This window comes from Phoca vitulina, unplaced genomic scaffold, assembly GCF_004348235.1.
Source record: "Phoca vitulina isolate PV1807 unplaced genomic scaffold, GSC_HSeal_1.0 scaffold70, whole genome shotgun sequence".
In the NCBI taxonomy this organism is placed as follows: Eukaryota; Metazoa; Chordata; class Mammalia; order Carnivora; family Phocidae; genus Phoca; species Phoca vitulina.
The window spans coordinates 1,225,713-1,248,600 of NW_022589773.1; the positions used below are offsets into that span (position 1 = coordinate 1,225,713).

A 22,888-nucleotide genomic window follows, 5' to 3' on the forward strand; every position below is an offset into this window, starting at 1 on the left:
ACCAACTGAGCCAGCCAGGCGCCCCTCTTTCTGTTCTTTCTAAATGCTGGTGACGGCCCACACATTTCGTTTCAGAATCCATTACTGGATCACGACCTGCAGGCAATAGTGATGATCAAAAGGATTCTTTCCCAATTTCCACTTGAAAGATACAGAGAAGACGGATTGTGTCACATGGTGTCAAGTTCCAGGTCACGGGGGGGGGGGGGGGGGGGGGGGGGGGGGGGGCGGGGGGGGAGCTTTCGCACCTGTGCCTGAAACAACACTGCAGAAGACAGCTTCCCGGTGACACAGGTCACTCACCGGGTCACAAAGAAGCCACCTACTGTGTACTGCCCAAAAGAGACCACGGGGCTCATGTCACCAGGGACATGGTCACTGGCTTGAGTATTCTCCAGCGAGGTCACCATGACCCAGTGCCCTTTAAAGGAACCCGGGCTGGGAGCTGACTAAGACACACGCGGAACAAGAAGCCCGGCCAAACACTGATTCAGCAGCTCTAAGCACACCTATAACCACGAACAAAACCACAGCACTCTGGAAAACAACGAAAATGTGGGCTCTGTGCCGGCCACACACAGGGCACTAAATTGCTGTGACAGCTGAGGATGTCTCTCGGCAATCACTTTAAGCCTCGTGCAACTAAACCCAGGTTCGAAAGAATGGCCTCCAAGAGTTCAGGACCATTTAAAATATTGAGAGTCCCAAAATCTTAATAGAAAAACCACACAGAACAATATGCTGTATAGAATTCTGAGCGAAGACGAGCATATAGCTAGGGCTCTGGGGTTAGAAGTTTCTGTGCGGGCAGCTATCCCCAACGCCAGGCATCTCGGAAGCCTTGGTTCCTTTGTTCGAGCAATTGTTAACCAAATACCGAGCCTCCCCCCCCCCCCCCCCCCCCCCCCGCCCCAGGTTCAGGGAAGACACACGGCCTCTGCATTCATGGAGTGTAAGGTCCAGAAGGGAAATGGATATTAATCTAAAAACCAGACACATAAGTGAATAACTATAAATTGTGGTGGGGGCCATGAAGGAAAAGATGCAATGAGAGCATGGGAGGGGGAGACCAATCCAGCCTGGGGGCCATGGGTCTGAGATCCGGGGACAGGAAGGTGTTAACCGGGCAGCTGGTGGGCAGTGTTCTGGGCGGAAGGCTCAGCAGGCATAAAGCCTGGAGAGCTTGAGCACTGGAGGAACTAAAAAGATCTGATGTGCATTTCCCCATGTTATTATTATTGTAATTACAAGCCCACACACATACATTTTTCCCCCTAATTTAGCACGACCTGACCTTAAGCTGTCCTAGTTAAGGATTTTGGCCTTTGTCCTCAGAACCATGAAAAGCCAGAGGCACACTCTTTTGCAAAGAAGCCCCTTCTCCCTTTCCACTTCTGCAAATGGCCTGAGCCAACAGAGAAGGGCACTGGGGACAAATGAGGAGCAGGGAGAATGAGACAGGAGGGGAGGGGGTCCAGGCCTGGGGAGTGGAGGGATTCCATTTCAAGGCAGGGCCTGGAGAAGGTGGCGTGGGAGCCCTTAAGGACGGGTGGGAGCATATGAGATCCACGCCCGGGAGGCTCCTGCCCCCTGGGACGGGCAGTGCAGGCTGCTGGCCAGAGCTAGGCTACAGATCACATGCAGTCAAGAGGATAAAAATCCCCAGCAAGCTGCGCCAACATGGGACAGGAGTCCCACGGTGCCCTCCTCCTCCAGTGAGGACACGCCTGCTCCCAGCGTACCTGCCCTTGCCCCCCCACACACACACCCAGGGAGCTGTGAGCCTGACACGTTATCTACAGAAGCCTGAGAAAAGGGCGGTCTTCATCAACTCCCCACCTTTTGGCAGGGCTGTTGCTCTCAGGCCTCAGAGGTAGGAGGCAGAGAAACCTTTAAAGAAGCTTCTGTCTTTATGGACACCTGGGCGAGTGTCTGCCTTCGGCTTCGGTCATGGTCCCAGGGTCGTGGGATCGAGCCCCGCGTAGGGCTCCCTGCTCCGTGGGGAGCCTGTTTCTCCCTCTCCCTCTGCCCCTGCTTGTGCACGCATGTGAGCGCTCTCTCTCTCTCTGCCAAATAAATAAATAAAATCTTAAAAAAAAAAGAAGCTTCTGTCTTTAAAATGTTGGTTATTACTGTTCTAGGTTCTAAAGATCCTTGGGGCAAAGTAGTCTGCTAAGAAGATAAAGAGCCTTAATTGCAGTTTTTAACCCATGAAAGTAATGTAACATTGTGCCAACTATACCTCAATACAAACATTAATTAATGAAAAAGGAAAAAGAGCCTTAATTGGGGTTTTCAAATGCAACTCTGTGCCCAGGTTATAGAAGATACCAGAAACCCAAAGAGGTGTGGCAAGCCCAGCTGGTGTAGGGAGCCTCTTGTGGGGAGAGGAGGCAGCTCTGCTTTCCACTGGCTGAGCCTCAGCTCTGCTCTCCAGGCCCCCAGAGGGGGTCACTGCCTCTTACACTGGAGCCGCCTCTTGGTGGGAGGCCTCAGAGCCGCGTTGCCGCCACCCAAACCCTCAGAAGACACATGTCGCAGAGAAAGTGAAAAGCCTGCCTGCTCAGGATGGGAGGAGTGGAAATAGCGTTGCCTTCTTTCTGGCAGCTGATTGCCCACGATGAACATTCGTGTCACGTCATTCGCTCAGAGACACTCTCCCGAGCGCATGACCACCAGTTCCCCACCCTTCCAAATGTGCAGGTAGATGCCCCATCGTGTTTGGGTTGAGAGCTTTAGTGGACTTTTCACCGGGAAGTTTATTCGGAGAGCTTGAACAACCCTGGGAAATGGGAAGCACAAGAGGATGGAGGGAGATGGTGAGGGGAAAAGGAAGGTGGCCGGGTGATAAGACACACCTTCAGTTGTTCCCAAACCTGGCCATATGCCAGCAGCATCTGGAATAGGGGTTAAAACACCAGTGCCCAGGCTCCGTCACTAGAGATTTTCATCCAGCAGGTCTGCCGGGGATCCAAGAGTTGGTGTTTTTATCAAATACCCCAACGTCATTCCAAGGCAGCCCACTTGCCCCTGAGAACCTCTGAGTCCCCAAATTCTTCTAGAATGACCCAAGAGGTGGTGTTTTACCTGCAGGAGCAGAGGCCCAAGGCTCCTACCTGCTCTTGGTCCTGAGACCTTGGTCAAGTCATGTAGCTTTTCCCAGCCTTCCTTTCTCCATGAGTTTTTTAAGTGGGGGAGGATATTACAATACTTAATTCATAGTGTTCTGAGGAGCGTTCAATGAGATCAAGTTATCTGAAAGCACCTGTTCATTATATAAGTTTCCCGCCCCCCCTAATATCACTCTCAAAACCTCTCCACTGACTTCTCACTCTTGAGCCACCAAAGCCAGGCCTCTGGGTCATGGAGATTCTGGGGGAATGATTTCAGACCCTCTGACAGCCAATGAGAGGACCTGTTTGCTCTAACTAGCTGACATGCTCCAGTGCTCAGTTCCCCAGGCTCTCACACCAACAATGAGCCTGGAGCAAACATCTGCCCAATGCAGGCAACGAATGCACCACCTAGCTGAACAGCAAACCTCTCCCCTCCAGCCTTCTTCCCCACCTGCCCTCTCCCCACTGCCACCTCCAACTCCCCATCAAAATCCCCGCATGGAAGCTACAGAAGACTCTTCTCGAACTCTCCTCGAACATCTGATGGGCCATGTACCATCCAAAGCATCTCAAACACATTAATTCATTTTATCCTCACAGCTCTCTTCTAGGAGGAAACAATCCACCTTTTTACATGAGGAAACTGAGGCACAGAGGGGTTAAGTCACTGAATCATGGTAACAGGATAGAACTGGGGCAACTGGGCTGCAAATCCAGGCCTGTATTTTTAAAATAATGCGTTAGCTATGCAGTTTCTCAGACTTCAAAGAGCATCAGATTCACCCAGCACACGTTTCAAAACACAAGTTTCTGCTTCAGTAAGTCTGGGGTGGAACCCAAGAATTTTCATTTCCAGCAAGTTCCCAGGAGATGCTGACGCTGGTCAAAGTACCCTACTTTGAGAATCACTGGATTAAAGCATTTAACCTTAGCCTGCGTGTGAGCACCACCTGGGAAAGATTTATTTCTACCAATATCTAGCTCCGTCATCCCAGATTCTGATTTTTTTAAATGATAAAGTTATTGAGATATAATCCACATACCATAAAGTTCACCCTTTAGATTGCACACTTCAGTGGTCTTAATTTACAAAATTTTATTTAAAAATGAGAAAACATTTTCATCACCCAGGAAGAACCAACCTCCCATTATCCCCCTCATCTCCTCCACTCCTAATCCTAGACAAGCACAAATCTATTCTCTGTCTCTCTAGATTTCTCTATTCTCGACATTTCATACAAATAGAATCATACAATATGTGGCCTTTTATGTCTGGCTTCTTTCTACTTAGCATAATGTCCACAGCTTGTTATTTTTTGAAAAGCTCTCCCAGGTGGTTCTAATGTGCAGTCAGTGCTGAGAACCACTGGTTTGGAACCTTGATACTCAAAGTGTGGACAATGGGCCTGCAGCACAGCCTCACCAGGGATCTTATTAAAAATATGGACTCTGGGGGGTGCCTGGGTGGCTCAGTTGGTTAAGCATCAGGCTCTTGATTTCAGCTCAGGTCATGATCCTGGGGTCGTGCGGTCGAACCCCACATCGCACTCAACAGGGAGTCTGCTTGAGATGCTCTCCCTCTCCTCTACTCCAACCCCTGCTTGCATGCTCTCGCTCTCTCAAATAAATAAATCTTAAAAAAAAAAAAAAAAAGGAAATATGGACTCTGATGCCCCATCCCTATCTCCTGAATCACACTCCACATTCTTGCAGGATCTCCAGGTCATTCACGTGCTCACTGAGGTGTGCGAGGCTCTCATGTAGGGAGCTCTCAGGGTCCTTACCTACTGAATATAATAGCTGTTTCTCTGACAAAATGCATACCAGACTCTGGGTAAGACATTTCTTAGAGACTGCCTTTGTGCCCTGCAAACAATTCCAAACTCAGGGACAAAGAGCATCATTTGAGCCTCTACAGTGTCCCCAGTGCCCAGCACAGTGCATAGCATAAAGCAGGTGTGACAGACTCATTGAATGGAAACTCCCCAAGCCACTGAACTCTTCAATGACTCCATGCGCTTCCAGGGAACCTGTACTCTGGGGGCGGCAGCACCTAGAAACCACATGGCATAAGGGAAACTCTGAAATGGTGACTGTCTGTGTCGAGGATCCCCTGGGGTTTGGAGCAGGAGGGAAAATCAGAGTTTCTGCACTGGGCTCCATTCCCAGGCAGCAGATCTCAGAACAAAGGCTTTCAAACCTGATCATGGTCCTGGGCTAGTGGACGACCAACTGCACATTCATGTCTTAAAAGCACACTAGGGAATTCCTAGGCATCGGCCACCAGGCCTCCCTGTTCCCATGGCAGGTGAAGTAGAAAAAGGAGCAAATGACTCCCAAGTCAGGAAACAAAATCAGGACCTTGCTCTGCCAGCCGAAACCATTATGACGCAGCACCCAGTGGGACGGCACTCACCCCTGAGCTTAACAGAATCAGAACCCTTCAGAGTCAAAGGGACGGGGCTCTGCGACCAACGGGCGCTCAAAAACCTTTTGTCATTAGTGGGGGGGGGGGGGTAGTCATGGTCACTGCAGCACAACTAAGCACTCCCCAGCAGGTATTACATTTTACGGATGAAAAACAAAGTTGGGGCTCAGAGTTCAAGTGCTTTGTTCCAGGCCACACCGCTAGGAAGTGACAGAGTCAAGACTCAAAGCCAAGCCTTTCACCTCCAAGGTCCATGCTCATGAACACCAGGACACAGTGAGACAAACAAACCATGCCCAAGGCCCTGTCCCCTCCGTTCTGTAGATGAGAAGGCTGAGGCCACACTTGTCCGAGGTCACACAGCCTGGTCAGAACAGGTGGTATCTTTCCTTCTCCGTAAGGAACAGGGATAGTTATCAGATCAATGAAGGAACAAAAGGGTCCAAGAAAACTCAGATCGGTATAAATATTAGGGATTAGGGGTCTTCATGAGAGAGACGGGGTAGCCTGACCTAACCAAAGCAGAGGCACAAGGACTCGGTCACCTCTGTACAGAAGGTCCCCAATATATGATGGTTCGATTTACAGTATGTTTAACTTAGGATGGGTTTATCAGGGTGTAACCCCATCGTAAGTCAAAGAAGTCAAGGAAGATCTGTTCAGTGCCACAGGTGCTGACCACTAAACCCTCCTGGTCTTCGGAAGCACTCACAGAAGACTGGGAAGGATTCCTCTGATATGCCTAGTTGGCCCATCTTATGACAGGATTATCACACTGACCTCTTTACTAGCTGCCAGCTAAGGTGCATACCCTAAAATATGCAAAACGAGTTCCCCGGTTCATAGGTTTTTCTCCTTCTTCCCCCTCCTTTCAATTCTGCTTTTGTCTTTGACTCTAGCAATCAACTGACTCCCTCACACATGCTAAAACAATGTGTGTGCAAAAGAATGAATTAATGTCCTAAGTTATTCTTTGATGGAGATCCTATGAGTTCACCTAAAGGATCTTCAAAGCCAGGCTAAACTCCTCCCAAGAAGAGCTGACTGAGAAGCCTCCAAAAGGTCTATCCACTGGGTGTTCTCCTCTCCTACTCCCACCTCTTCCACCATCTGTGGTCAGCAGCATCAACCACACCTTTCGCTTCTCTACTGCCTCTTTCATGATGGCTGAGCCCTCTGTCTGGCCCCAAGAGCTCCTGGCCCCTCCTCTCCTCCCTGTCTACTCCATGTACCCTCCACTCCAGCCTTGTGTGGCTGCTCATCTTCCCCAATATCTTCCACTTTCCTGCGTTGGTCTCTTACCCAGAATGTCCTTCCTCCATCTGAAGGGGACTTCTACCTCCTGGCTCCCCCAACAACAAGACTCACCCCTCCTCTGGGGTGCCCTCCAGCATTTTATTTGTACTTCCCTTTTGGTGTCTACCATGAAATACAAATCTCTTGAGGATAGGCACTGTGCCTTATCAGTTGATCCAGGAAATATTTTTTGAATGCCTGGGGTCTTTGGCAAATAAAAAGATAAATAGAACTTAGTTCCTACCTTCAGAGAGATCTGATCTAGTACAGATATGTACATAAAAACCTACAATAAAATAGGTCATGATCTATCCTGTTTTGCTTTGTTTCAAAACTCCATCTACCAGCTCCCTCATTTGTGAGAAAACACTCATTCAAAATGACTAATTAAGGTCTCTAAATGATCCCTTGACAAGAACCAGATGATTTCATTAAAGGAGGAACGGAAGACTTCCAAAAGGTTAGGCTCCAAAAATAGTTTGTCAGTTTCTCAAAAAATTAAGTATAGAGTTACCCAATGACCCAAAAACTCCACTCCTAGGTATAAACATAACAGAACTGTCCACAGAAAAATTTTCATATGAATATTCATAGCAGCATTATTCATAATAGCTAAAAAGAGGGGACAATCCAAATATCCATCGACTGATGAATGGATAAACAAAATGTGGTCTATCTAAACACTAGATCATTATTCAGTCATGGAAAGAAACAAAGTACTGATGCTGCTACCACATGATAAACCTTGAAAATATGACCTTAAGTGAAAGAAGCCAGGCACAAAAGACCACATAGTTTATGTTTCTGTTTATATAAAATGTCCAGAATGGGTGAATCCATAAACATAGAAAGTAAACCAGTGGTTGCCAAGGTCTGGGAACGGGGGGGGGGGGGGGGGGGGGAAATGGGGAGTGACTGTTAATGGATGCAAGGTTTCTTTTGGAGGGGATAAAAATGTTCTGGAATTGGATAGCAGTGACGGTTGCATGACTTTGTGAATTATACTAAAAACTACTGAATGTATACGTTAAAGGGGTGATTTTTATGGTATATGATCTCAATTTTTCAAATAATTAAAAACAACAGCAAAATACATGCAGGCCTCAACTAGAGGCAGAGCATCAAACCCTCTGCATCTCCCTCTCTCAGCTCCCATGGGCAATGGACAGGCCTGGACATGATTTCAGAGGCAGTCAGGTGCCCTTATATACCAGTTCCCAAATACCCGATGGGACCCACTGATGTCTTGAAGTGAAGTTGGTTGTGGGGAGGTCTTTTGATACATATCTTCACTCACAGCATTTTGGAGGTCATCTCATCCAAGGGCTTTCAAACTATACTCCTGATGGGATCTGCCTGGGACAGAGTGTTCTCCCAGGACACAAGACTCTCAATGCTAAGCCTGAAGGAGGCCCGGCAAAAGCAGACAACTGGTCACCCAAGCTCCTGAGAAGCAGTGAGCAACAGGTGAAGGGTCTCGAGTCCCCAGTCCCAACTCTGATCATCACCAACAACCACAGCTCCTCTATTTTTCTCTCTTTACCTACTAGGCTTTGCTTACACTTCTATTTAAGGAAAAGAGTTCTGTGAATAAAAAAGGGATTTGAAAAAGATTGTCCGAGCCTGATCCACTCTCCTGATCCTTGTCAGCTAAAGCCCAGGAGGTTCAGAGACTCAGCATTTTCAGAGACAAGAGTCTAATGAGCATGGCCGAATTTAGTGTGAGGGAAGAAAGAGCAAAGGCCACGTGGATGAGCTCCAGGGGCCAGCTGGTACCCTCGGCAGGGCTGGCTTGGGCTCCTGACTGTGTCCCTCACCACTGCTCTTCCACTCAACAAGCGTGTCTCAAAGAAGAGAAGCTGGAACTCAGTGGGAAGATCCTAAATTTGAAGCTCTCTTGAAACCTGAGAGCTTTGTGGATGGTTTCTGAAGTCCTGTACAGTACTGACTTTCCACTACATAGCCTCTGACCGCATTCCACCCACAAGCCGTTGGCTCCCATCTCTGTGTGCTGAAGGCTTCTTACTACAAACACCTGTGACTCTCTGCCAAAGCTTGCTTTCTCTGGTTGTGAGAGCAGAGTCAGCCCACACTCAGAGTAAGCCAGAGAGTATTAACTCTGCCTTCTGAAGTGGCCTTCAACCAAAATGAATGGGGAATTGGTAAACAAACAGCCCGGGCCCTTTGCTTGTCAGTGGGAGAATTCTGAGGCAAGTTCTATAGCCTGACAGAATTCCCCAGCAGAGCTGAGCACAGCTGCCCTCAGGAGTGACCTGATGGATAACATGCCCTATATTGCTTGCTGCCCCACCTCCCTTCCCCACCCCTCCTTCCGGTATGTCCAGAAACCACATCCCAAAGAAACTACTAGCACTCAACTCTTCTCAAGGTCTGCTTCTGAGGGGGGCACCCAACCAAAAACAGATTCTGTGACATTTTGAATGGAAATATCAATGCAAAAAAAAAAAAAAAAAAAAAGCACCCATTGCAATTCTATGAGTATCACCCAATGAGGAGCTCAGGCTTGGTTGGGAGTCGCCCTGTACAACACACTGAATTTACAATTCCCTTAAATATAATGAAAAGAACTGAATTAAAAGAAATGAATATGCAGCTATTTGCAAAACGTGAGTGGTTCCATGGATGCTTTTACAACCTATGATTAAATGAATAAAAGCTACGTACTTATAAAAGGCCTGGTTCTCCACCCCACACTTCCAAAGATGTTTGCAGGCAGCTGGTGTTGAAGTATGGAATGCCAACATGGCTTTTTTCTAATAAAAAAGACAAAATAAGAAAGGGCATGTGAAACAGAATTTATCTTTTTCAGGTATTTACCAATTTGTAGCCCCCCCTGCCCACACCTGCCAAACAGACTAAAAGTAACTTAGGCATTACCCTGGTCTTAAAAGTGCTGTTGAAATGGTGTCCCGCCTCCCTCACCCTTTGCAGACATCTTGAATCTAACTGGGCCCTGTTTCTAACAAAAAACATCCTCACAGTCAATCCTTCTCAACAACCCAGGAATCACCCACCTCTCAATCAGACTTGTAGTCCTTTAAAAACTTTGCCACCGCTGAATAACCGGTGCTTGATCTAAAAACTAGTCAAGAAAATCTGCAAACCTCCAGACCTAGCTAGCCCTAAGGCTCAAAGCTTCCATGACGGCCTCCTCTCAGATGCATTCCCTGATGAACCCAACCTGCATCCGGTAGCTTCATTAAGACTCCTGGGATGTATAGACTCTATTTATAAAACTCACCAGCAGTGGTTGAATACCTAGCTTTGGAAGTATTCTTCACTTGTTTCATAAATCTATATTTTGGCAGATTACAGAGGTAGAAGGAGGTTCCATTTTCCTTTTTTTTTTTTAATTCAAATTCCAGTTGGTTAACACACAGTGTTAGTTTCAAGAGAAGGTTCCATTTTCTATCTCAGTCTATTTTTTACACAGTAGTATATGGTCAAGCGTTGCTCACTGACTTTGTTCTTTTTTAAAAATTTTTTATTTAAATTCAATTTAGTTAACATGTAGTGTACTATTAGTTTCAGGGGTAGAATTTACTGATTCATCAGTTGCATTTAACACCCAGTGCTCATTATATCACGTGCCTCCTTAATGCCTATCACCCAGTTTCCCCATCCCCTGACCCATCTCCCCTCCAGCAACCCTGTTTGTTCCCTATAGTTAAGACTCTCTCATGGTTTGCCTCCCTCTCTGTTTTTATCTTATCTTATTTTTCCTTCCTTTCCTGTGTTCATCTGTTTTGTTTAATTCCACATGAGTGAAATCTTATTTGTCTTTTTCTGACCGACTCATTTCACTGACTTTGTTCTTAAATGTGCAAACCCACTATTTATTTACCTCTAAAATGTTCAGCATACAGCTTCCATTATCACTGTAAGCTTCAAAGTGGTGGTATTCTGGGGCTACAATACTAAAGGCATGTTTTACGCTTGCGTCCCTCTCGTTTGCACACACGCGTGCACACACACACACACACACACACACACACACAACTACAGGCTAGAAAAGCAGTCACTGACCTCCTTCTGGGTGCCAATCACATAAAAGGTCTTCCCTTCAAACTTCAACTTGCAGACATCCGGCCTAAAAGAAAAGAACATCTCTTTGGGCGAGAAGAAGAAAAAAAAAAAAAAAAAGTGGCAGCTAACTAAGGTACCTGATTCCCACAGGAATCAGGCTGACTCGCAAACACCAAGCCGACTGCAATGAAACAAGATATTATCTTATCATCAGTAAAGGCTTAATGAGCAGTGAAAAGCCCCCAAGTGAATTATACAGCAATTTTCTTCCCAAGAGAGGATCCGAAGGCAGCTCAGAACTATTTCTTCCATTTTTTACAGTCAAGCTGCATCTTTCTTCCAAGGAGCTCTGGAGGCTTTGTGAACATTAACGACCAAAACAATATTAATTGGCCAGCCCACTTTGCGAGGTAGGAAGAATGTGATTATTTCAGGTTCAGGTAATGAAATGATATGGATTCACAGTATCTGTCTCCCTCAAACTTTCACGTCCATCTTCGAGAAACACACACACCAGGCTGCAAAATTTTCATTTCTGCTCTCCCTGCTCATGAGAGAATAGTTTTATTAAATATTGAGATGCTCAAAATTGTGAGGACAGCTTGACACATGGTAGTCAAAAGAGGAACTTTGGGGTTTTATCTTAAGGAGCTGCTCAATTAAAATCTGCCTGAAATGGGGACCCTAGGTCACCTCTTTGGTGAGCGAATATGCGTAGAGAGGAGACAATTCTATTTTTAGTCCTTTGATCTAATTTCTAAAAGAGTGATTTGTGCCCCTGTGTTTTTTCCTGAGGGAAAAAGAACAGTGTGGCTACATTAAGCTGTTCAAACTTAGGAGAGGATTTGCAAGAGTGACACAGCTCAGTGGATGTTAAAAAACAAAAAACAAAACTAGGATTAATGTGGGAATAAAATTTGTTTTGGTAACATATCCACAGCTATTCCAAATACACATGCCTAGGCAGAGGCTGGAGAGGGGTGGGGATGACATTCAGCACCCCACCAGGAACACCACGATGTAGAACCAGAAACAAATGGTCCGGGGATTGTCCATCTTAACTCTTCAGTGGACCCAGGAAGAAACAGAAGCCTAAGGAGCAGAGACTTGCAATTAATCTGCACTTAAGACATGACAGGTTCTCCCCTAACTACTTCAGAGTTCAAGTAGTTCAGAAACCTGAGGATCTAACCCGCAAGTCTTCTGTGGTCCTAGGGTAGGATAGGAGAAGTCCCCACATTATCCATGCTTCCCAAAGTCAACAGGAATCTGTAGGGAGCTTATTGGGGAATGGCCTGCAAGGTGATTAATACCCTTCTTTCCAGGGTGCAGAAAACACAGGGAAGAAAACTAGTCACCCCACCATGCAACACGTCCACAAGATGTCAGAGTTCATGAATCCCACCACTCACAACACAGTTGCATTTGCTTCTCCCCCAACTCCTTTCCTCCCCATATGTAATGCCAGATGTAATGGATTCCCATCTTACAACTGAGTACACAGAGACTCAGAGAAGCGAAGTGAAGAAGAGTTTTGAGAATGCTCATTGTGGAGAAAGAACAAGTGGGTGCAGAGGGGAGCAGAAAGTATGAGCTGAACAAAAGGCAATGATAGAAAGGTCAAGGAAGAGATTGATGAAATCAGGGATCTCAGAAAAAAGAGTACAAGGTGTAGGAGTGGAGTGGACACTAGCTGGCTGATGCTAACCCAGCAGAGAAGGTTTGAAAGGGAGGGGGGAGGTGCCAAGAGGACAGTGCATGAGTGGGGGTGTTGATAAAGGGGTCCTGGAAATCCTGAAGCTAACAGAACCACGAAACTGAGGTTCAGGTAAATGCAAGGGCATTGCCAACCCACGAATGAAGGCGGATGCCCATTGGCCCATCAAGAAGAACTTCAGGCCACAGGGGGAGCCCACCACCCAGTGAGACATGATGGGGGGAGGGGGATGACAAACCTGTCAGGGGCCCTCAGGGAGGAAACTGAATCAAGCTGAAGGTATGAACAAGACTGAGCCTTTACAATATTCCATATAAGTTCAGCCTTCTGGCTCTTTGCCCAAACCATCTTCTTGATTGGACACCATGGGCCCTGCTGGTCACCTACCTTGCTCCATCCTCCCACTTCTGTATTGACATGACTCAGACTTTCTTCTTCCTCAAGATGACATGTTCATGCAGATTATGTTCTTCCCAGCCACAAGAGGTGGGTCTTGATTTGACCAACAGAGTCATGGAGTTCCCACTCTTCTCTAAGGGATTGCTTTAAGTAGGTTCGTGTGAGCCAATCCTGCCCTATTAGATATACCGGAAGTCTCCTACAGGGCTTCTGTAAAACAAGTCCTCCTTGTTTTAATAGGAGACACACAGAAGGGGATTCTCTCCTCCAGGCTCTAGGTGTTGCTGAATGAAGATGGGATGGCCAGAGTTGCTTGCATGGCCACCTTATGAGCATGAGCCTGGGGACAAAAGCCATTACCCTGGGATGACAGAGAAGAAAATGGAGACCCAGGTCCTTCACGGTGTTGTCAGGCAGTTAAGTTAAAGGATCATGGAAACGCCCAACCTCTGGAAGTTTTGCTGTGTGAAATAATCAGTCCTTTTATTTGGAAGCCACTGTGAGCAGACATCCCTGTTACTTAGAGCCAAAAGCATCTTCACTGATATACTGGGTAACACATGACGTCTCTGCAACAAGGACTCAAGAGAAGAGAATGGAGGGGCACCTGGGTAACTCAGTCATTAAGCATCTGCCTTCGGCTCAGGTCATGATCTCAGGGTCCTGGGATAGAGCCCCGCATCGGGCTCCCTGCTCAGTGAGAAGCCTGCTTCTCCCTCTCCCACTCCCCCTGCTTATGTTCCTGCTCTCGCTGTCTCTCTTTCTCTCTGTCAAATAAATAAATAAAATCTTAAAAAAGAGAGAGAGAGAGAGAATGGAGAGGAGGGAGCAGGAGAAGAAGGTCCTGAGTTATTCAAGGGAAACTGTACCTTTACCCTGCCCTGCCCTACCCCAGGTCACCCCTCTGGCCAGAGCAGCAGTTGCTGGTGAGGAAACACTGGACACCTTCTCTTTGGAGACAGAGCCCCTGAGCCCAAGACACACCCCAGGTCTCCTGAGGTCTAGGACAACCTAGGTTGGCTTTTATTTATAGATGAATAATCCCTTTTTAATGATGCTCCACGGCAAAGAAATGAATACTAGGCATTCTACCGGACATTTCCAAACAAAAAAAAAAAAGTATCAAAGGCTGGGGAAGAAAAGCAAGATTAAGAAAAATGGTAAGCTAGTTTCCCAAAGAAGTCCTTACCATTTTATCAAATGGATTCGCTTATTTCCCTGGAATACCACAAAGCCTGCTGCAGTGAATCCTAAAAATGTTGTTGTGCCTGTTGAATCCTGGAAAAAAAGGAGAGCCAAAAACATCTGGATTGAGAATGAGAAATATAAAATAAATGATAAATGGTATCCTCATTCATCCACCCCCTGGGTTAATTTCAGGTTAATCCCATTGATCGTGGCAATAAACTAAGTTTCTGAGATGGGACTTCCAAGGATAGTGCTTCTAAAATCTGGAGAAGGTCTGGGAATATGCAGCTTTTTCCTTGGAGGAACAGACCTTCTACCTCTCCAGGAACATCCTGGGAAAAGGCAGATTAGTCCCAAACCACTATGTCTATTTCCAAGTGTGTCTTGGGGCCACCCAAGTTCTCGGATCTGTCCTGTAATGTTGTCAAACTGTGTCAGTCATCATTAGCCCTAAAATCAAAGATGCTATGAAACCAAAGCCCTAATTTGACTTGATTAAATTCCATACCAAATTCCTGGTAGTTTTAATGTAAAGATATGTCCAGAAATGCCTACTTCGCTTCCAGCCTCAACCAAGAAAACCTAAGCATAGATCAGTAAAAGAAAAGGAATTATGGCAACAAAAATCAAGTCCATCTCCAAGTAATAAATAAAACAAACAGGCTCAAAATTGTGGATAAAATCTAATTCACTAAATGGAATAAACTGATTTATACCATTACAGAAGAGGATTCTGGCAAATATGCTAAAATAATTGTGCGAATAAAAATAAAAATGCCAATATGAACAAGTACTATCAGCTCTCTACCTCGGCCGCATGTTGGAATCATCTGGAGAGCCTGGTCTGCTCCCCCACAGACCCTGATGTCGTTAGGTGGCAGGAGTATGAAGCTCCCCGGGTATTTCTAATGAGCAGCCTGCACTAAGAGTTCTAGAACTAGTACTTCACCAAATACTATTAGCTGATCCCATATGGGTAAAGAAATGTTCCAGCAGAACTCAAGAACTTACCTTTAAGAGCCTGGCTGAGATAAATGGTTAGTTGAGAATTCTAGTTAGTGTCTGGTTGATGCGTAGTTAGTTTAAGGTATGAAAAGAAGAAAACTGTTTTCATAAAACATTTCTGGAAAATGTGTGCATCATCTTGGGGACTTGCTAAAAAAGCATATTCCCCAGCTGTAACCCCAGCAATTCTGAGTCAGTACTCTGGAGTGGAGCCCAGGTGATTCTGATACATGCTTGAGAGAAATACTATCAAATAATATGAGCAAAGAAAGCAGAAAAAAAAAAAAAATCCTAATGTCAAAATATAATTTTAAGTCTTTTTTTTCCTCTATTTTCCCAATTTTTAAGGTTACCTTCTTGCTGACAAGGGTCTTGAAAATAAATCTGTTAGGATCCTTTAAGTTCTCAGGGGTAGAACCATCCATTTGATAAATGAATGAATCATATATGTTAATTTAGGAAAGTATGGCTACTACATAGCAATTAGCAAGCAATTGGAAGGCTTGCAATGGAGACAATCAACCACCAGAACATGTGACTACAGCCTACTGTTGTCCCTTCCAATTAGGGACAATGGGTCAGCCTGTAGTAATATCCCCCACAGTAATTAATTCTCTTGTGGGCAAAACAATCATTATGTGTCGGCCTGCTAGGAGGGGCACTCACCTTGCATGGGTGGGGGTCTACCCCATAGGTTTCCAAAGTGTGAGCTTTCAGGAGTAAGTTAAATTCAGCAACTGGTGGGCTCTGGCCTCTAGAATCACACAAGAAAATTTTAGGTTGTTGACACAGAAGATTACAGAAACCTAGAGTCCCTTCATTCAATAAAATGGGATATCCTACACTAAAAAAAAAGAGAGAAATCCCTACATAAATAATAATCAGTAACACCGATCATCATTCCTCACCACAAGGAGCTCTTTGCTAAGGAATCAGAGCTCATGTTCCCTGCTAATTGTTCCATAATAAACCTACATGTACTCTGAGAACTCCAGTGACCCGTACAGTTAATCATGGTTATCAAGTTACCAATAAGCAAAGCCTTGCAAATTCAATCTTAATGTGAAATAGAACTCAGCATCGGTTCTTTCCTACTCACTTCAAAAGATTATCTAGGGTAAAGGGCATTCCCTCTTGCTCAAGGTAGAATATGGGCAATTCTTTTATGCTACCAGCAAGCCTGAACAAAGCTATCCTCATAGGAAGAACGGTCAACCATTCCACTGGAAAGCTCTGGATTTTGAAAGGAAATCTCAGCCACTTATCCCAGCAATGCCCTCCACGGTGGTAAATAAGGTCCTGGCCTCAGCGATGGGGAAAGGGGCTGCAATAGAGAGGACTTTTGGGGTTAACTTCCAAAGCAGGATCGTGCAGCATTTCAAAGACTACACTTTTGACTAAGTCCCGGAACGTATCTTAGAGAATCCAAACCATTCCCCAGGGATAAATAGGTAACCCTAACAACCAAGAAGAGTTTGCCAAAGAAAACAACAGGAATTTGTTTTTATTTCCAAAATGTAGAATTACATTGTAGTATTAAATCTATTTCCACCCAAGCATCTCCCCATAGATGGATTCCCTCCTCACCCCCTCAGGAGTCATCATGCCTCTAAATCAAAACAGTATTCCATCTACCTTCTCCCTAAAGCCTTTCGAGATCTTCTCTTTACCCTGAGTGACTGAAATTTCACTAGAACAGGTCTGAGGAGTGTCTTTATTTACTTATCATGATCAGCACCGTGGGGACACTTTTAATCCGACGACTCGTATTTTTCCATGGCTGTTTGATTCTTCTCTTCCCAACCTCCGTCCTCACCTCCAACCATTCTTTCTTTCTCTCTCCTCTCCTTTGACAGGCCCACGTAAATGGATCTTGAAACCCCTAGGTCTGTCCTCCATACCTTATAACCTTTGTTTCATTTTCTAAATCTGTCTTTTTGTACTACATTTTGAATTTTCTTTTCAAGATTTTATTTGTCGGGGGGGGTGGGGGGGATAGAGCACGAGCAGGGGGAGTGGCAGAGGGAGAAGCAGGCTCTCCGCTGAGCAAGGAGCCCAACACAGGACTCAATCCCAGAACCCTGGGATCATGACTAGAGCTGAAAACAGACGCTTAAGCGACCGAGCCACCCAGGTGTCCCTTTTCTGAATTATTTCTTAATTCGGACTTCCAGCTTGCTAATTTATTCTTCAGCTGTGTGCATCCTGCTTTTCTTCCCATTTCTGAGGGTTTTTTTTTTTAAATACCAATTAAATATTTTACTTCCAACATAGTATCTATTTGGCTCTTGAAATAGCTGCCTGTTCCTATTTCATGCAATAAATTCCTCTTATGCCTCTGAGGAAATCCCACTTTGTTTCCTTTAAAGTCCAATCCTGTTTGCTGTTAATGCTGCTTTCTTGGTGAGGGTTCTTTGGTTTGCTGAGTCAGAATCTCACATTCATAGAGTGATATTTTCTTAAGTGATTCATGGATGGACATTTTTTTTATCTGACGTTATCTGTTTAATGCAGTGGCCTCCAGAGGTTTGTAGGGAAGAAGTAGGTGGTGGGGCATGCCATCTGGGAGGAGTGTATGTTAGTAACTTGATTTTAAACTGAAAATTGTAGTTCTTCTGGGTTTGCCCACACACAGGGTACTTCCAGCTCAAGCCTGCTGTTGCCCAGAAGGAACCAGAGAAAGAGGTCAAAGCTACCCACCTGAGCCAAATGCAAGTTGCCCACTCACCATAATGGCGGCCCTGTGTATCTATTGCCTGAAGCACTCAGAATCACTCCTACCCTACATATGTGTTTAACCTGGATTTGCTCCATCTGTTTCCCATCTTCCAGACTCACTGGTAGACTTCAGATCCAAAAATGGTATTCTTTCCTAGATCTGCTTTCTAGTATTTTGCCATTATCTATTGGGCCTTGGAGAAGGAAGATAGCCATATGTGCTACCTTTTTCTTTTTTTAAAAAGAATAATTTTTAATCCATCCTTTACAGAACGTATTTCTGAGGGATTAACTCAAACACCTGCTTTAAGAAAATAAAGTCTTTCTAAAGCCTTTGGGCTTTCCTCTTTAGCCTCAGTGTTCTAAAGTTTCACTGTGATATATATAAGGGCAACATCTCTATTTATTCTGATCAGCACTCTATGGGCCCCTTCAAAACAATTTCTTTCTTTGATTCTTTTTTCAAGTCACAGTCAATATTATTGTATCTCTTCTTGATACCATAACAACAGGTTCAAAAAAGTCACCAACTATATTGATGGGAAAGGGAAAAGGGATTTTTTTGAGTTTTCCCAATACATACAAGAATTTCTCCATAGCTCTCTTAAGTTCTAGGAGTAATATCTTACCTTTCACTGAAAAATACATTATTAAATCCAAATACTGGATACTATTTCCCTCCCCGCCACATTCTCACTCACTCACCCATGCATTCATAGCACCCCGACGAGGGACAAAGCACAAAGCTGAGCTGTCCAGCATGTTACTAAGCAGCACCCCCACTCTGGTGACCCTCAGTGAAGACTTCAGCCTAACGACCCAGACGGGGGCCAAAGGGAACCAGGACCGGAGCCAAAGCAGCTCAAGCCATTAGCCCTGCTCCAGGCTAATCCTCCTGCTTGACATGAAAGGGCTTCACTCTGGAGAGCTGGCCATTCTCCCTGGTGGTTAAAGTGTCAGCACCTTTGCATAAGCCGCATAGTGTTTATTCTTAAAATCCCAGTTTGGTTTTAAAGCTCACCCCTCTTTTGTATTCGATCTGGGAACAAGTTAGTCATGAAAGGTTGTCATTTGGAAGTTCATGTTGGAAAGTGAGTAAGTTCTGCTCACCTGGGTGGTCTGACCACGTTCCTGTCCTTTGTAAATCCGACAGGCATCTAGTTTCTAATCGTAAACACTCAACCACAGATGGCAGCAGGTATGGGGCCACACAGCTCCAGAGGACGTGCCATTAAACTCAAGGACCTCTGTGCATCGGGACATCTCATTCAGGGAGGGAAATGGTGAGCCCCAGTGCAGGAAAAGATTTCGGTAACATGTACAATCAAGAAAAGGACTTCTATGTAGAATTTTTAAAAAAACTCCTATAAATCAATAAACAATACAATTTTTAAAATCTATATATAACTCAGAAGAAAAATCAGCACAAGACATACACAGGCACCTCATAAGATATCCAAATAGCGTACAACTATGTGAAAATGTGCTTAACCTCTTTATGATCAGGAAAATGCAAATTAAAACTATGAGAAATCATTTCTACATCCATTTAAATAGTTAAAATGTAAAACATAGTACCAAGCGTTCATGAGGATCTGAGGCAAAAGCAACTCTTAGACCACTGGTGGAGCGGCAATGTGGTAGAACCAGCTGGGGAACTGGCATTATCTACACAAGTTCAATGTGTTTACCCTATAATAGGACGATTCCATTAGTAGTTCCATATGCAACAGAAACTTGTGCGAGTGGCACCAAGAAATATATAGAATTTTCATAGTAGTGCCTTTGTAGTAGCAAAAAATAGGAAACTCACATGTCTCCCAACAGGAGAATGGATATATAATGGAACGCTATACGGCCACGAAACTGAATGAACTAAAGCTACACACAAGATGGGTGACTATCACAAAAATGAAACAGAAGCGGACAGATATAAGTGAATACACACTAATGAATTCATTTTATACGGCTTTCAAAAATGAGTAAAACACAACTAAGGTGTTAAAAGTCAGAGATGTGATTACCTTTGGGGAGGAGGGAGAAGGTAAATATTGAGAAGGGGCAGGAGAGAAGCTTCTGGGGTGTTACCAATTTTCTCTGACTTGGGTGGTAGTTACCCACATGCTTGCTTTGTAATAATTCATCAAGCTTTATATTTATGTTTTGTACAAGTTTCTGAATCTGTTATACTTCAAGTTTTAAGGGCTTAACAGAAAAGAAAAAAGGTTATGAAGCACGTGGGACCTTCATGTATTGTTGGTGTGAATGTAAGCTGGGGCAACCCCATTAGCAAACAAGCTATCACTTCCCTAGAAAAGCTCACACTCTATGGCCCTCCAAATTCCTAGGCTAGGAACTCCTTTACATACACTCCATGAGAATTATTCAAGAAGCCTAGAAATAACCCAAATGCCCATGAGCAGAATGGATACATAAAATGTGACATGTTTGCATCATAGAATATTAGTTAACTCAGAAGCACAAACGAAGACCTATGGCTATACGCATCCATGTGGAAGAACCTCAAACACAATGTTGGCCGGGGGGTGGGGGGAGTGAGATGCAAGAATAGAGTATGATTCCATTTATATGAAAGTCAAAAACATGCAAAAACAAAGCAATGCATTATTTAGTGATATATATGAAGTACATTTACAAAAGCAAAATGAGAGAATGAATAACCCCAAATTCAGAATAGTGCAGAGGAGGGAAGAAGGTGATCTGGGAGGGGCACACAGGAGACTTTAGAGCATCTGGTGATATTCTAATTCATAAGCAGAGTCAGGGGGTCATGGGTGTTTTTTCAACTATTCTTTAAATTACACATATGTTGTATATACTCATATATATTTGTGGTAATTAAAAGAGGAACAATTCCTGCCTTTTTAATAAAAGAATTATTGGATAAAATATTGTACAGTCCAAAAGCACTGCTGAACTAAACAGAACTGGTCAGGAACCTCATAGATATGCATGCAGGGCCACTTTTTACTAAGCTCTACTGTTCTGAGCAATACATAATCATTTATGTTGTCCAAGCAATGGGAAGATTCATAAAGGAGGACTTCTTATCCTCCTTTTGTAGATGAGGATTCTGACACTCAGAAAGGAAAAGTAACTTGCTCAAAGTTACTTGGCTAGTAAATGCAGAAGTGAGGTTCAAATCCAAGTCTGCTTGGTTCCAAAGCACATCTCAGTGCCTGCGCCACCATCACTACCAACATGATATGGTCCAGAGCCATGTGCCTGCCCTCCTACGTGCCATGGCAGAGCATGTCAAAATGACATGGTTTCCATCAGTTCTTAGAGAGAGCCTCTTTCAAATTCTGAACATTGCATCTTATCAGTGATGAGGCAATCCACCCCAGGTGCCTGATCGTCAGACTTGATGGGAGAGCAGCGAGGTCTCAATTTTAATCTAGGTCAGAGATCCCCAGACTAAAGCCTGCAGGCTGAATCCTGACCACTGCCAGGTTTTGCACAGCCCGTGAGCTAAGATTGGTTTTTCCATTTTTAAATGGTTTAAAACAATCGAACAAAGAATAGTAATGCCATGACCATGAAAATTATATGACATTCAAATTTCAGGACCAGTAAATTCTTATTGGAACACAGCCACACCCATCTGTTTGCATACTGCCTATCGATGCAGTCATGCTCCAAAGGCAAGACTGATTAATTGCCTGAAATCCTATGTTCTGCACAGCCTGAAGTATTTACTAAGTGGCCTAGTGTAGAAAAAGTTCGCTGAGCCCTGAGCTAGGAACTGCACACAGGAATGGAGAACCGCTAAATCTAAAGTTCCTTGATTCCAAAAAATGAAGATAAAAATAGTACCTACCATGAAGATTTGGTGTATACAGTAAGCAGTTGACAGATGAAAAGCCATTAGACTAGTGCCTGGCACAGAGCATGGTCTCTCCTCACCCTCAGAATAGCATCTGTTCCCCTGCTAGCCCTGCATGTGACTAAAGTCAGAATTATGACGGTGGGGGAAATGTCACGAAGCATGTCAAGATAGTCACAGCAAAACAAAGACCCCTCTTTAAAATAAAAGTCCTCACAAATTGGTATCCTTTGCTTTGTGTTTGACTGCAGATCTCCAACAGCTAAGCACTGAAAAGACTTCATCTAAGAAGTCACACAGAGAAAGGCTAACTGCAAATGTTCAAGTACGAAAAGGGTTCAAAACCAATGGAGGAAAGGTGGAGACCCCAATGGCACCAGAAACTGAGTCTCCCTGACTCACCGAGGAAGAAAGCATTTAATGATCAGGTTTTCAGGAAGACACTAAGGCCAATTAAACAAACTTTTTTGTTTGTCCCCTCAGATCTCCCATCGGACATTTGTTTCTGGCAAAAACTCTGCTTGGTAATGGAAAGTAATGATTTTCTATCCCTTAAATCTTGCATCAGGAGCTGTTCTACTAAGATTAACAGTGTCTCTAATGAGACATTTAGATGTAAAGACCAGTGATTAGTTGAATTCTTTAAGAGCTAACAATTCTCGGGGCGCCTGGGTGGCTCAGTCGTTAAGCGTCTGCCTTCGGCTCAGGTCATGATCCCAGGGTCCTGGGATCAAGCCCCGCGTCGGGCTCCCTGCTCCGCAGGAAGCCTGCCTCTCCCTCTCCCACTCCCCCTGCTTGTGTTCCCTCTCTCGCTGTGTCTCTCTCTGTCAAATAAATAAATAAAATCTTTAAAAAAAAAAAAAAAGCTAACAATTCTCTAAAAATATGCTATTCTAATAAATTAGGTGAGGTCGAGTAATCACATCTCCCTTCTGCCTATCTGGTATTCTTTTTGCCAAAAGGAACACTCTTTTATTGATCCTCCCTTAGCATATCATTACATAGACTACAAAAGTGTACAGCATCCTAAGAATGAGGGCAAATTATTAGTATACATTAATTGTGCATATCATTAGTGTACATTAATTAAATAAGGTGTGCATCTTGCCAGCAAGGACCTGGATTGC

The 22,888-nt window shown here is 44.5% G+C and overlaps 1 protein-coding gene across 3 annotated transcripts in view; it reads right to left on the reverse strand.

Annotated features, from left to right (window-relative positions):
- The window catches only part of FRMD3 (FERM domain containing 3), a 293,007-nt gene that overhangs the window by 66,739 nt on the left and 203,380 nt on the right, over positions 1–22,888 (reverse strand). For all 3 annotated transcript variants that reach the window (XM_032392982.1, XM_032392981.1, XM_032392984.1), the window contains 4 exons: positions 15,863–15,950; positions 14,193–14,281; positions 10,888–10,951; positions 9,526–9,614 (listed from right to left, as the gene is read on the reverse strand). In XM_032392982.1, coding sequence (XP_032248873.1) covers positions 9,526–9,614; positions 10,888–10,951; positions 14,193–14,281; positions 15,863–15,950 — 330 coding nt within the window. The remainder of the gene's footprint in view (positions 1–9,525; positions 9,615–10,887; positions 10,952–14,192; positions 14,282–15,862; positions 15,951–22,888) is intronic.